This window comes from Schistocerca nitens, chromosome 6 (genome assembly GCF_023898315.1).
Source record: "Schistocerca nitens isolate TAMUIC-IGC-003100 chromosome 6, iqSchNite1.1, whole genome shotgun sequence".
NCBI classification, from domain to species: domain Eukaryota; kingdom Metazoa; phylum Arthropoda; class Insecta; order Orthoptera; family Acrididae; genus Schistocerca; species Schistocerca nitens.
The window spans coordinates 541,706,322-541,721,968 of record NC_064619.1 but is presented as its reverse complement, the minus strand read 5'-3'; the positions used below and the strand labels follow the sequence as shown (position 1 = coordinate 541,721,968).

At 42.7% G+C, this 15,647-nt stretch overlaps 1 protein-coding gene across 2 annotated transcripts in view; it reads left to right on the top strand.

Annotated features, from left to right (window-relative positions):
- LOC126262282 (focadhesin) overlaps positions 1-15,647 on the top strand; it is a 298,944-nt gene that overhangs the window by 99,697 nt on the left and 183,600 nt on the right. For both annotated transcript variants that reach the window (XM_049958798.1, XM_049958799.1), the window contains exon 9: positions 11,266-11,483. In XM_049958798.1, the coding sequence (XP_049814755.1) occupies positions 11,266-11,483 (218 nt within the window). The remainder of the gene's footprint in view (positions 1-11,265; positions 11,484-15,647) is intronic.

Here is a 15,647-nt window from a genome sequence, read left to right as displayed (position 1 = left end):
TCCTTTTTTCCCCCTAAGGTAAGTCTTTCCGCTCCCGGGATTGGAATGACTCCTTACCCTCTCCCTTAAAACCCACATCCTTTCGTCTTTCCCTCTCCTTCCCTCTTTCCTGATGAGGCAACAGTTTGTTGCGAAAGCTTGAATTTTGTGTGTATGTTTGTGTTTGTTTGTGTGTCTGTCGACCTGCCAGCACTTATATATATATATATATATATTATATATATAAACAAAGATGATGTGACTTACCGAACAAAAGCGCTGGCAGGACGATAGACACACAAACAAACACAAACACACACACAAAATTCAAGCTTTCGCAACAAACTGTTGCCTCATCAGGAAAGAGGGAAGGAGAGGGAAAGACGAAAGGATGTGGGTTTTAGGGGAGAGGGTAAGGAGTCATTCCAATCCCGGGAGCGGAAAGACTTACCTTAGGGGGAAAAAAGGACGGGTATACACTCGCGCACACACACACATATCCATCCACACATATACAGACACAAGCAGACATCTCACAAGCAGACATATTTAAAGACAAAGAGTTTGGGCAGAGATGTCAGTCGAGGCAGAAGTGAAGAGGCAAAGATGATGTTGAATGACAGGTGAGGTATGAGTGGCGGCAACTTGAAATTAGCGGAGATTGAGGCCTGGTGGATAACGGGAAGAGAGGATATATTGAAGAGCAAGTTCCCATCTCCGGAGTTCGGATAGGTTGGTGTTGGTGGGAAGTATCCAGATAACCCGGACGGTGTAACACTGTGCCAAGATGTGCTGGCCGTGCACCAAGGCATATTTAGCCACAGGTTGATCCTCATTACCAACAAACACTGTCTGCCTGTGCCCATTCATGTGAATGGACAGTTTGTTGCTGGTCATTCCCACATAGAATGCATCACAGTGTAGGCAGGTCAGTTGGTAAATCACGTGGGTGCTTTTACATGTGGCTCTGCCTTTGATCGTGTACACCTTCCGGGTTACAGGACTGGAGTAGGTGGTGGTGGGAGGGTGCATGGGACAGGTTTTACACCGGGGGCGGTTACAAGGATAGGAGCCAGAGGGTAGGGAAGGTGGTTTGGGGATTTCATAGGGATGAACTAACAGGTTACGAAGGTTAGGTGGATGGTGGAAAGACACTCTTGGTGGAGTGGGGAGGATTTCATGAAGGATGGATCTCATTTCAGGGCAGGATTTGAGCAAGCCGTATCCCTGCTGGAGAGCCACATTCAGAGTCTGGTCCAGTCCCGGAAAATATCCTGTCACAAGTGGGGCACTTTTGTGGTTCTTCTGTGGGGGATTCTGGGTTCGAGGGGATGAGGAGGTAGCTCTGGTTATTTGCTTCTGTACCAGGTCAGGAGGGTAGTTGCGAGATGCGAAAGCTGTTGTCAGGTTGTGGGTGTAATGGTTCAGGGGTTCCGGACTGGAGCAGATTCGTTTGCCACGAAGACCTAGGCTGTAGGGAAGGGACTGTTTGATGTGGAATGGGTGGCAGCTGTCATAATGGAGGTACTGTTGTTTGTTGGTGGGTTTGATGTGGACGGACGTGTGAAGTTGGCCATTGGACAGGTGGAGGTCAACGTCAAGGAAAGTGGCATGGGATTTGGAGTAGGACCAGGTGAATCTGATGGAACCAAAGGAGTTGAGGTTGGAGAGGAAATTCTGGAGTTCTTCTTCACTGTGAGTCCAGATCATGAAGATGTCATCAATAAATCTGTACCAAACTTTGGGTTGGCAGACCTGGGTAACCAAGAAGGCTTCCTCTAAGCGACCCATGAATAGGTTGGCGTACGAGGGGGCCATCCTGGTACCCATGGCTGTTCCCTTTAATTGTTGGTATGTCTGGCCTTCAAAAGTGAAGAAGTTGTGGGTCAGGATGAAGCTGGCTAAGGTGATGAGGAAAGAGGTTTTAGGTAGGGTGGCAGGTGATCGGCGTGAAAGGAAATGCTCCATCGCAGCGAGGCCCTGGACGTGTGGAATATTTGTGTATAAGGAAGTGGCATCAATGGTTACAAGGATGGTTTCCGGGGGTAACAGATTGGGTAAGGATTCCAGGTGTTCGAGAAAGTGGTTGGTGTCTTTGATGAAGGATGGGAGACTGCATGTAATGGGATGAAGGTGTTGATCTACGTAGGCAGAGATACGTTCTGTGGGGGCTTGGTAACCAGCTACAATGGGGCGGCCGGGATGATTGGATTTGTGGATTTTAGGTAGAAGGTAGGGGTACGGGGTGTCGGTGGGGTCAGGAGGTTGATGGAGTCAGGTGAAAGGTTTTGCAGGGGGCCTAAGGTTCTGAGGATTCCTTGAAGCTCCGCCTGGACATCGGGAATGGGGTTACCTTGGCAAACTTTGTATGTGGTGTTGTCTGAAAGCTGACGCAGTCCCTCAGCCACATACTCCCGACGATCAAGTACCACAGTCGTGGAACCCTTGTCCGCCGGAAGAATGACAATGGATCGGTCAGCCTTCAGATCACGGATAGCCTGGGCTTCAGCAGTGGTGATGTTGGGAGTAGGATTAAGGTTTTTTAAGAAGGATTGAGATGCAAGGCTGGAAATCAGAAATTCCTGGAAGGTTTGGAGAGGGTGATTTTGAGGAAGAGGAGGTGGGTCCCGCTGCGACGGAGGACGGAACTGTTCCAGGCAGGGTTCAATTTGGATGGTGTCTTGGGGAGTTGGATCATTAGGAGTAGGATTAGGATCATTTTTCTTCGTGGCAAAGTGATACTTCCAGCAGAGAGTACGAGTGTAGGACAGTAAATCTTTGACGAGGGCTGTTTGGTTGAATCTGGGAGTGGGGCTGAAGGTGAGGCCTTTGGATAGGACAGAGGTTTCGGATTGGGAGAGAGGTTTGGAGGAAAGGTTAACTACTGAATTAGGGTGTTGTGGTTCCACATTGTGTTGATTGGAATTTTGAGGTTTTGGAGGGAGTGGAGCTGGAAGTGGGAGATTGAGTGGATGGGAGAGACTGGGTTTGTGTGCAATGAGAGGAGGTTGAGGTTTGCTGGAAAGGTTGTGAAGGGTGAGTGAGTTGCCTTTCCGGAGGTGGGAAACCAGGAGATTGGATAGTTTTTTGAGGTGGAGGGTGGCATGCTGTTCTAATTTATGGTTGGCCTGTAGGAGGATGCTCTGAACAGCGGGTGTGGATGTGGGAGAGGAAATATTAAGGACTTTTATTAAGGATAGGAGTTGACAGGTGTGTTCATTGGCTGAGTTGATGTGTAGGTGAAGGATTAGGTGGGTGAGGGCAATGGATTGTTCGTTTTGGAACTGGTATAGGGACTGATGGAAAGAGGGGTTGCAGCCAGAGATGGGAACTTTAAGTGTGAGGCCTTTGGGGGTAATGCCAAATGTCAGACAAGCCTGAGAAAATAGAATATGGGAGCGTAATCTGGCTAGGGCGAAGGCATGTTTGCGGAGGGAATGTAAATAAAACTTAATGGGGTCGTTGTGCGGGTGTTGTGAGGGTGACATGGTATTAGAAGGTGGAAAGTGTAAAATGAGGCTGAAATGAAAATGAAAATAAAAATATATGGGGAGAGATAAAGGTGAACTGGAAAGTAACTGGCGATATGGTGTGAAAAAAGGCGAGAAGGTGTTGGTTACAGCTGGGCTATGTTGGACTTGGGTTGGTAGTCAACGATGTGCACAAAGGTTAGGTGGTTGTGTTGCCACCAAAACACGTTAAAGGACAGAGAAATTCGGGAAAATTTCGAAAAACTGCGTGTAATATATTAAAAGGAGTGGTTTTGTGGTGGCTGATTATGAAAATGAGCCTAACAATTGTCAGACGAAGAAATAATGACGTTAAAACCTGTGGGAAGCGGATAAAAATTATCAGTTATGTGCGAAAAACGGAAAACGAAATAAAGCGAAAGATATTAGAACTAGCCGAAATGGTTGTTTAAAAGCTGAAAGGAACTGTTTGTGAACTAGAAATGGTGGATTTTATAGCAGCAGTAGTGTTGAAAGCGGCAAAAAAATTTTTTTGGTTATGGTTTGGAAGTGGGTTACGTATTATTGAGTATATATAGGCAGGATAAAATTGTATAGCAGATAACGGTAAAAAGGAGAAAGTGAATACAAAGTGAAACTAATGGCAAAAACAGAAAGAGAAAATAAGACGACAGAAAAGATTGTTGGGTTCAAATTACTGATATCAATATAATAGAGGGAAACATTCCACAAGGGAAAAATATATCTAAAAACAAAGATGATGTGACTTACCGAATGAAAGCGCTGGCAGAACGATAGACACACAAACAAACACAAACACACACACAAAATTCAAGCTTTCGCAACAACTGTAGCCTCATCAGGAAAGAGGGAAGGAGAGGGAAAGACGAAAGGATGTGGGTTTTAGGGGAGAGGGTAAGGAGTCATTCCAATCCCGGGAGCGGAAAGACTTACCTTAGGGGGAAAAAAGGACGGGTATACACTCACGCGCACACACACACATACCCATCCACACATATACAGACACAAGCAGACATCTCACAAGCAGACATATTTAAAGACAAAGAGTTTGGGCAGAGATGTCAGTCGAGGCAGAAGTGAAGAGGCAAAGATGATGTTGAATGACAGGTGAGGTATGAGTGGCGGCAACTTGAAATTAGCGGAGATTGAGGCCTGGTGGGTAACGGGAAGAGAGGATATATTGAAGAGCAAGTTCCCATCTCCGGAGTTCGGATAGGTTGGTGTTGGTGGGAAGTAGGGTCAACTTTCACGCCGATCACCTGCCACCCTACCTAAAACCTCTTTCCTCATCACCTTAGCCAGCTTCATCCTGACCCACAACTTCTTCACTTTTGAAGGCCAGACATACCAACAATTAAAGGGAACAGCCATGGGTACCAGGATGGCCCCCTCGTACGCCAACCTATTCATGGGTCGCTTAGAGGAAGCCTTCTTGGTTACCCAGGCCTGCCAACCCAAAGTTTGGTACAGATTTATTGATGACATCTTCATGATCTGGACTCACAGTGAAGAAGAACTCCAGAATTTCCTCTCCAACCTCAACTCCTTTGGTTCCATCAGATTCACCTGGTCCTACTCCAAATCCCATGCCACTTTCCTTGACGTTGACCTCCACCTGTCCAAGGGCCAGCTTCACACGTCCGTCCACATCAAACCCACCAACAAGCAACAGTACCTCCATTATGACAGCTGCCACCCATTCCACATCAAACGGTCCCTTCCCTACAGCCTAGGTCTTCGTGGCAAACGAATCTGCTCCAGTCCGGAATCCCTGAACCATTACACCCACAACCTGACAACAGCTTTCGCGTCTTGCAACTACCCTCCCGACCTGGTACAGAAGCAAATAACCAGAGCTACCTCCTCATCCCCTCGAACCCAGAATCCCCCACAGAAGAACCACAAAAGTGCCCCACTTGTGACAGGATACTTTCCGGGACTGGACCAGACTCTGAATGTGGCTCTCCAGCAGGGATACGGCTTGCTCAAATCCTGCCCTGAAATGAGATCCATCCTTCATGAAATCCTCCCCACTCCACCAAGAGTGTCTTTCCGCCGTCCACCTAACCTTCGTAACCTGTTAGTTCATCCCTATGAAATCCCCAAACCACCTTCCCTACCCTCTGGCTCCTATCCTTGTAAACGCCCCCAGTGTAAAATCTGTCCCATGCACCCTCCCACCACCACCTACTCCAGTCCTGTAACCCGGAAGGTGTACACGATCAAAGGCAGAGCCACATGTAAAAGCACCCACGTGATTTACCAACTGACCTGCCTAGACTGTGATGCATTCTATGTGGGAATGACCAGCAACAAACTGTCCATTCACATGAATGGACACAGGCAAACAGTGTTTGTTGGTAATGAGGATCACCCTGTGGCTAAACATGCCTTGGTGCACGGCCAGCACATCTTGGCACAGTGTTACACCGTCCGGGTTATCTGGATACTTCCCACCAACACCAACCTATCCGAACTCCGGAGATGGGAACTTGCTCTTCAATATATCCTCTCTTCCCGTTACCCACCAGGCCTCAATCTCCGCTAATTTCAAGTTGCCGCCACTCATACCTCACCTGTCATTCAACATCATCTTTGCCTCTTCACTTCTGCCTCGACTGACATCTCTGCCCAAACTCTTTGTCTTTAAATATGTCTGCTTGTGAGATGTCTGCTTGTGTCTGTATATGTGTGGATGGATATGTGTGTGTGTGCGCGAGTGTATACCCGTCCCTTTTCCCCCCTAAGGTAAGTCTTTCCGCTCCCGGGATTGGAATGACTCCTTACCCTCTCCCCTAAAACCCACATCCTTTTGTCTTTCCCTCTCCTTCCCTCTTTCCTGATGAGGCAACAGTTTGTTGCGAAAGCTTGAATTTTGTGTGTGTGTTTGTGTTTGTTTGTGTGTCTATCGTCCTGCCAGTGCTTTCGTTCGGTAAGTCACATCATCTTTGTTTTTAGATATATTTTTCCTACGTGGAATGTTTCATTCCACGTAGGAAAAATATATCTAAAAACAAAGATGATGTGACTTACCAAATGAAAGTGCTGGCAGGTCGACAGACACACAAACGAACACAAACATACACACAAAATTCAAGCTTTCGCAACAAACTGTTGCCTCATCAGGAAAGAGGGAAGGAGAGGGAAAGACGAAAGGATATGGGTTTTAAGGGAGAAGGTAAGGAGTCATTCCCATCCCGGGAGCGGAAAGACTTACCTTAGGGGGAAAAAAGGACGGGTATACACTCGCACACACACACATATCCATCCGCATATACACAGACACAAGCAGACATCACATCATCATATATATATATATATATATATAAACTGTCAACTGTATGATCATCTCCAATTTATTTTCCAAGCTATTGGTTTCAACGGTATAACATGCCATCATCAGGCCCTGAACAACAAATTTGCATCAGTATTAACAACAAGAATCACGTAGAATAAGGATACTATCTTTAGATACGTGAAATCATATTTGTCACTAATCAATAATATATGAGTAGGTTAGCAACATGAAGCCACCGTGTACAAAGGTTCCACAAGCTGTGTTTACTGTGTAGATATAAAAATGAAAAGTCTCTTAAAGTGGCTAAACCATTAATAAAGTGTATACTGTAATTATGGCACCAAAAGGAGTAAATGTCTAAACTAAAAGAAGGAACACAATGCTCACTACTAGTAAACCCTAAACATAAGTAGGGATAGTTTCTAATTGGAAACATCAGATGACAACAAGCATGCAATTTAAGCTGTTTATTTGTTATCAAAAACACAATAAAAACAATGTGTAAAACCACTTCTACTCTGGTTTATATATAATGAATAAGCAGCTTCAGTTGCATGCTTGTAGTCATATGATGTGTTTCCTGTTTGAAATTATACCTACCTATGTTTAGGATGTGCTAGTAATGAGACTAGTATTCCATCTTTTAGTTTACACAGTTTATTGTCATTTTTACCTTTTGGTGCCGTAATTATACACTTTATCAACAGTTTAAACACTTTTGGAGGCTTCTCATTTTTTTTATCGGCATTATAAAAATAGCTTGTGGAACCTCTGTACGTGGTGGCTTCACATTGCAAATCCACTCATATATTATTGATTAGTGACAAATATATTTTCATATATCTACAGATAGTATCCATATTCTGTGCTATTCTTGTTGTTAATACTGCTGCAAATTTGTTCTTTAGGGCTTGGCGATGACATATTATATCGTCAAAACAGGTTTCCTATAAAATAAATTGGAGCTGAACTTACAGCTGACAGATTTTTTGATATTTATTACACTTATATTTGCTTGTTTTGAAATTGCAAAATATGAATCTTTGTGGTATTAAGACTTAAACTGTTAGCTACGAACCATTTGTAGGTCTGTTCAACTATCAACTGAGCTATATTGAATAAGATTGAGTATGACCCATGATTACTGTGCTTTTTCATCGGTAAACATAACAGCTTTTTAACCACACTATAAAATAATAGGAAAATCATTATGTAGGTTAAGAACAAGAGTGGGATTTGTACTGATTCTGGTGGTACCCCGCATGTTGTGCTCCAGCTTGTGGCACAATCTGTGAATGAAGGTAGTGTTCCAGCCATGTCTGAGAGATGTCATTAGTGCCATAACACTTAAGTTTGCTTAATACTTTTAGTTTGCATACTGGAATTTGGTATAACTTCTGTACTGGTGGAAGTAAAGCTGTGAGGCTGGGCCATGAGCTGTGCTTGGATAACTCAGCTGGTAGAGTGCTGGCTGCCAATAGGCTAAATATCCAGGTTTGACTCCTGCTCCTACACACAGCTTTAATATGCAAGGAAAGTCAGAAGATTTTATCTCTTATTGGCCAGATGTTATGCTACATGGTTTTATTGGTACAACATGTGAACAGTATCCAAGAAGATTCCTTTCTCAGTGATTACTTTTAGGAATGTAAATACAGCTATGGGAGTTTTTGTTGTTGTTGGTATAAGTAATCTGTGATGTTACCTACTTTAGCAGTTTTGTTACTATGATTTTATATGGTGATCATCTGAATGTCCAGCAAGGTTATTGATTCATTTTTTCAGTCACTATTTGGTGAATGCCCTAGTCATATTTTGCAGATGGTATGACAGATGATCATCAACATCCTTCTTTTCTTGTTTGAGTCCAGAGAATACAGTCTAACAGTCTGTCTCACCCTAGTTCATAGACAGATGACAAAAAACTTAACTATAGCCACTCAGCAATATGATACATTCACAACTGGTTCTTCTCTCTGTTGATTGTGTGGTAAGATGTGAATTTGGTTGCTTCCAGATTGTGTTTTGGTTACTGAACTTTGCAAGTGAAATTAATCCCACTTGCACCTGCAGCAGTTGTAAATATGTGAAGATTAATAGGCTACATGATTTTCCAGGTTTTGATCTAGTGAAAGCAGACCACATACAGTGAAACCTCTCTATAACATTTTTCAAGGGACCACAAATTCTGAACACTGTATAGAGGAAAACACTATAAAGAGGAAGGTTTCCAAATAATAATTGTAGGGCATTACTGAAGATTGGGGTACCACTAATCAGCTTTGACAAATGGTGCCATAGATGAAATTTTAAATTTTCACTACACTGTAATATGATATTCATTGCAAATGATCAATGCATCAAATGATTAGTTTTTTGTAATTAAAACATGGGGCCCAGTAGGCGGATGGGTGAAAGTAAATGGATCTGTTTGTACTGTAAAAAGTTATAACAGATTCTTAAGATATGACATCATTGTCCAAAGCTGACAGGTGGTATTCCGTTCTTCAGTTGACCTAATTATAGAATATGAGCCAAATTTTGTTTATGATACACTAAACATATTACATAAAACAGTAAATAGTACAGATTAAAAAAGAACTAGTTACAAAAAATTACTTTAATAATTAAATTATGGAACGGAACTTAAATTTGCACAAAACTCTTGGAACCTATGCAATCTGAAAATCACATACCTATGATTTTTTTTTAAATATTCAAGCAAGCATGTTTGTTTTCTATTTCTCCTAAACTCTATGGCAATCATTTCTTGCTCCAAATGAGCAAGTTAAACTACTATTCTGTCCTCAAGTCTATGGGCCATCATATATCTCCTGAATGTTTCAAAGGCTTCAGCTGCCATATTATATGAGGGCACAGGGTCATCTTCCTTGTCATTGTCACTTTCACTACAACTATTATTCTCCAAGCTTCTCTCTGCAGTCAGCTCCTCAATACTTTGTACTCCTGTGGTTGCCATGTTGTCATCCACAGCCACAAAGTCCTCAAAAGTGATAGAATCACTGCTTATTAATTCCTGAAACTTTTACAAATCACTTGCAACATCTTCCACAGGAGCTGCCATCTCATTCTCATAGAATCCTGCTTTTGTGAAATAGTTTTTAACAATTTCACCACTCACTTCCCTCCACGAGTACATAATTAAATTCATTGCCTGTAAAATATTCAGCTTCAGTTGTGAGTATGGCTGGCTGGCTTTCTGGTTTTCTTTGGTCCATCAAACTCAAGGCCTTTTTTTACAAGGGCTGTCCTATATTAACCTTAAGGGTGTGTATTATTCCCAAGTCTAAAGGTTGCAGATGGCTGGTGCAGTTGGGTGGCAGGAAAATTACTTTCACATTTCTCAGAAAGGATACGACTGGTGGATGTGCCTCACATCTATCCACAAACAGCAGCACTTTTCTTGCAGCACTCCCCATTTTGGCGTCAAATTCTCTGAGAAAACGTAAAAATATATCACTTGTCATCCATGCCTTGGCATTGTTCATATATTTGCACGGAAACGTGGAAATGTTTTTGAAGCAACTCAAATTCTCTGGCTTCCCGATAACCAAAGGTTTCAGTTTTTCACTGCCATCAGCATTTGCACACAACAAAACGGTAAGACGTTCCTTGCTCTTCTTACCCCCATGGCAGTTTTCCTCATGAAAAGTAAATGTCTTATCCGGCATTTAATTGAAAAACATGCCGGTTTCGTCAGCGTTATAAATGTCACACAGTTTGCAGCCATGTATCAGATTAGGGAGAGTCTGCATCCACTGAGCTACAGTTGGTTCATCCGCACTTTTACTTTCTCCACAATCTGCTTTGTATACAACACCATGACGCTGTCGAAATTTATCAATCCATCCACTGGACGCTTTAAAATTTTCCGTTCCTAACAGCAGTGATATTTGAAGTGCCTTCTCCTTCAAAATAGTTCCGTTTATAGGAACTTTTGCAGCACGTGCTTGCTGAAACCAAGTTAATAAAACTTCCTCCGTTTCTTCGTAAGTTGATGGTTTCAAAAGCATATGTTTCGAATTTCCACAGTTCTAAAACCCTTCCATTATCGACGATCTGTTTCTCATAATAGTGTTGAGTGTTGAGGGGGGCCAGTTCAAATTGCTTCGCTAGCTCCACGCGACACACACCAGGAGATACCTCCACTTTTTTAATAACAGAAACCTTCTCTAACTTAAACGTTATAAAGAGGTAAATAATTGACCAGGGTTCCAAAAATATGAGCGTTACGTGGAGGAAATTGTAATGTAGAGGAAACGCAGTAAAGAGGAAAATTTAACATTGTTTATATGGGCTTTTAGTCGGGATTGAAAAAAACAGACGTAACATGGAGGAAATCATTATATGGAGGAACGTTATAAAGAGGTTTCACTGTATCTTAAAATCTTACTTAATAAGATTACTTACAAGTGTTACTTTTTGCAATGAAGGTTAGAAGTCTAGAGTTTGTAACTATATGTGTTACCTTTGCAGGAAAACATACCATTGATTGTACATACATTTGAAACATTGAAAAACAAGAAACCTCTGAAGACTCTGATTGTAGATTTGTACACAAGACTGTGGAAAATAGAATGCCGGTGCTACCCATATCTTCAGAAATTGCTTCAAGAACCAATAAAAGATGGTGAAGAATACTGGGAATTAAATGTTGCAAAGGCACTGGCAATGAAACAGATCTGTGAAACAAGGTATAGTGACCATAATAAATTCAATTTATTCATCTAAATGGGATAGACTGCTACCAGCCATAGAAAGAAAATGATGAGTGACACTATATTAACATTATATTTAAAATTTCTAATCAAGTGGCTGCAGAACACACACATAAAAAAAGGTTATTATTAGGCAAGCTTTTGGAGCCAGTGGCTCCTTCAGGCAGGAAGTTTGAAGAAAAGGAAGAGAGGTGAAGGAAAAAGACTACAGAGGTCTAGGAGAAGGGGTAAATTTCAGGAAAGTCACCGCTGCCAGTCAGGGCAGGATGAGAAGGAAAATTTTAAATTATTTTGTCAAAAATTGTTTTCATTGTTACATTACATTTAAAGGTAGACTGGCCACTGTCATCTCCAAGTGCTGAGGACCGAGTGACATGAGTAATGATCTGGTCTGGCGTGAGTAGTGGGGGTGTAGAAGAGATTAGGGCGGGCCAGGTTGATGGGCTGTAAGGTGCAACATTCGGAGACTGTGTTTATGGGGAAAAAGGGAGAGGAGAGAGATGGGGAGGAGAAAGGACCATGTAGGCGTGCTGGTTTGATAGCAGATGTGTGCAAGGCTGTAGTAGAAGTAGGAAATGGGGAAAGGAATGGGGGGGGGGGGGGGGGCGGCTATGGAGGCAAAGAGTGTGTGGTAGGGAGAGTTCGTGCATGTGTAGTTCAGACAAGGAGAACCCCTCTGAAGAATTACAACTCCTACAAACTGTGTTCCAAAGGACTAAGTACTCACATAGTCAAATTGACGAAGTGTTGCAGTCAAAATCAAAAAAGCCTGAGGAAGAGGTTGAGGCTGAATCAGAGAGAGAGAAGCCGAGAGTTGCTTATATACATTATGCTGGCCCACTATCTGGAATTTTGCTACACTCCTATGTAAATCTGCTATGGTGTGTATATCATCAAAGATAAAAAGTCTTCTTTGTAATTTTAAAGATGATTTAGAGCTCTAAAAGGTAGGTGTATACTGCATTCCATGTGGCATATTTAATTGTGGAAGACTATTAAAACAGTTGAGGAGAGATGTGAGCAAAATTGGCAACACACTTGACTGAAACAATCAAGCACATCAGCTGTTGTTAAGCACGGCCTGGAATATATTCTTGAAGTGAAATACAGTGAAACCAGTATCATTATGCAGAAGCCAAACATCTCGAATGGCATAATTAAGGAGTCAATTGAAATAAATAAGTCAGAAAACCTAATAAACAGGGACAGCAGTTTCAGTTTAAACAAACTTGTGGTCAGGTATTCAATTTATTAAGATCTCGCAAGCCACCACACCCACCAGACCTGAGAAATGCTGAGAGAATGTGCATTTCACAGAATTCAAATGTGGGCATCAAGGGTGTAGTGTCCATCAGGACTCAATTTCAGCTATAAATAGCAGTGCAAGACCAACACTAGTTCACAGTCTGGTTGGAGTCCAGCAACAAAGTACACAATACAGCACAACTCGCAGCACCAGAAGAAGACTACTGGTTTGATCATCGAAATATTGTACAATACATAAAATGGAAGCAACAAATCAGATGAACACCCAGCAGCACACAGTTAGGGAGGAGAGGTGATGGGTTACAGTCTTGATCCTCAGACATTGCGCCAGTGCTCTGCATTAAATTCGAAACCTCTCTACTGTATTTCATGGAGTAAGTGCATGTGATACTTTGATACTTTTAATGGTTATCTATTTATCAGAAGGGGACATTGGTCTTGGTGGCATCCGTGGAATGTTCGAGAGGAACTGGCTCTGTCCCAGCAATGCTCTCTCTCTCTCTCTCTCTCTCTCTCTCTCTGCCCCCCTCCCCCCTCCCCCCCTCTCCTCCTCCTCTCCCCCTCCCCCCGCCCTCCCTCCCCTGTCATTATCAGCAATGGGTACATGACACTAGAACTCTGCATTCACTCGTCACAGTTATCACACTGGACAGATGTTTAAGGCACACTACCACTCACTCTTTGTGAAGGAATGGTGTCAGTCTTCCAAAGGGAGGAAAACTTTTCCAATTAGGCAACTGAACAACTCCTTGGGTGTCTCCCAGCTGACAGTGCTTGTAAACTTGACTTCCCCTTTGGATTCAAAAATTGTAGCTGGCTACTTTAGGTAAGTGAAGGCATATATTACTAGATTCAGTTATTATTAGGGATTACCAAATTAAAGTCTGATGCATATCAAAAGATTATGGAGAGAATGTTGTAGTGTGTTCATACAATAGATTAGGCACATGGTTCAGTATTTCGTAACTTGTTAGAGACTGATAACAACAATGTCTTGTCACTCAAAATGCAGCACTTATCATTATCACATCATCAAAATGTGTTGATGTCCTTAAAGCTCATTGCAGTTCCAAGGCATTCCACAGTATTTTTCCCTCTACAAGCACCCAAATTAAGACCTGGGCTCATTGCTGTGTGATTACCTTAAAGATGTAAAGATTTCTTCAATAAAACAGTTAACTGTTGTACCCAGTTGTGATAAATGTCTGATAAATTATTTCTATAATGTTTGAGCTAACAATATGCAATAAAACTGCAGCATGACTCCTTGGTGGTTAGTATTTTTAATACTTAAAAAGTTAATATATAAAAATTAAAACAGTTGTGTTGGAAAGTTCTAAAGGAGACCACTCAGCAGAATGCAGAAGCATTGAGTCATCGAAAGGCACACACAAAAGACAAAGATAACTTGCACATGCACCTGTGCCCCTACAATGATGCTAGTACTGCACTTTGGCAGAATGGCTAGATTTTAGTGGGGGTTTTGTCAGGTGGGGTGATGAGAGGGAGGAAGAGGTGGGAAGCAGGTAGAGGGATCAGGATGGAAGCTAGTGGCTCAAAGGAAGGAAGCTGGTTTGCCAGCTAGGAATGCAAGGAGGAGGAGGTGACAAGTGCACAGGCTGATCCTGTGATGCACAGTTGCCAGAGACAGTGGAGCACAGTGCACACTGAACATGATGTTGGGATGTGAGTTGCTAGGGGGTGACAGGACAGAGGAAGAGGAAACTATTGAGTAGAGGGTGTGGGGGACAGTGGGTTACTGGAGATTGAGCCAAGGACAATTACAGGAACAAAGGATGTGTTGCAAGGGTAACTCCCTTCTGCATAGTTCAGAGAAACTGGTCGTGGAGAGGAGCATCCATATGGCCTGGGTTGTGAGGAAGCTGTTGAAATTGAGAACAGTATGCTCAGCTGCATGGTGTGCACTGGGTGGTCAACATTGTTGTTTGCAGCAATTTGGTGGTGGCCGTTGATCCTGGTGAACAGATGGTTGGTAGTCATACTGACAGAAAAAGCTGTGCAGTGTTTGCAGCAGAGTTGGTATATGACATGACTGCTTTCACAGGTGACTGGCCCTCTGATGGGGGCAGGATAAGCCTGTGAAAGACTCGGGTAGCCAGTTGGGTGGGTGGATTGGACAAATCTTGCACCTTGGTCTTTTTCCTGTGGCAAAAGGCTGGTAGTGGGATAGGGGTGACTAGGATGTTGTGTATATTGTGTGGATGACGGAACAACGCTTCAAGGGGATTGGAAAGAATCTTTAGTAGAGTGTCCCTCATTTCAGGGTATGATGAGAGATAATCAAAACCATGATGAAGGATATGGTTCAGCTGTTCCAGTACAGGATGATATTGGGTGATGAAGGGAGTGTTCCTACATAGCTGTTCCTTGAGGGTGTTAGGAGAATTGGGGGAGAGTGAGGATATGGAACTGGAAATCTGTTTGCGGACTAGGTTTTGGAGGGTAGAGCCTGTCTATGAAGGCCTTTGTGACACCTTGAGCACACTGGGCAAGGGAGTTCTAGTCACTGCAGATACATCATACGTGGGTGGTAAATTGTATAGGTTGAGTTTGTGAAGGAATGAGGTTAGGGTGTCTTGGCTGTGAGTCCAAATCATGAAGATATTGTCAATGAACCTTAACCAGAGTAAAGATTGGGAATTTTGAGAGGTTGGGAAAGTTCCCTTTAGATGGCGCATAAACAAGTTGGCATAAGAGAATACCATGCGGGTGCTCCTGTCATGCTGTGGATTAGTTTGTGTTCTTCCTTTCAAAAGAAGTTATGTATCAGGATATAGTTGGTTATGTGTATAAGGAATGATGTTGTGAGTTTAGAGTCTGAAGGATGTTAGGACAGCTAATGTTAGATAGCAA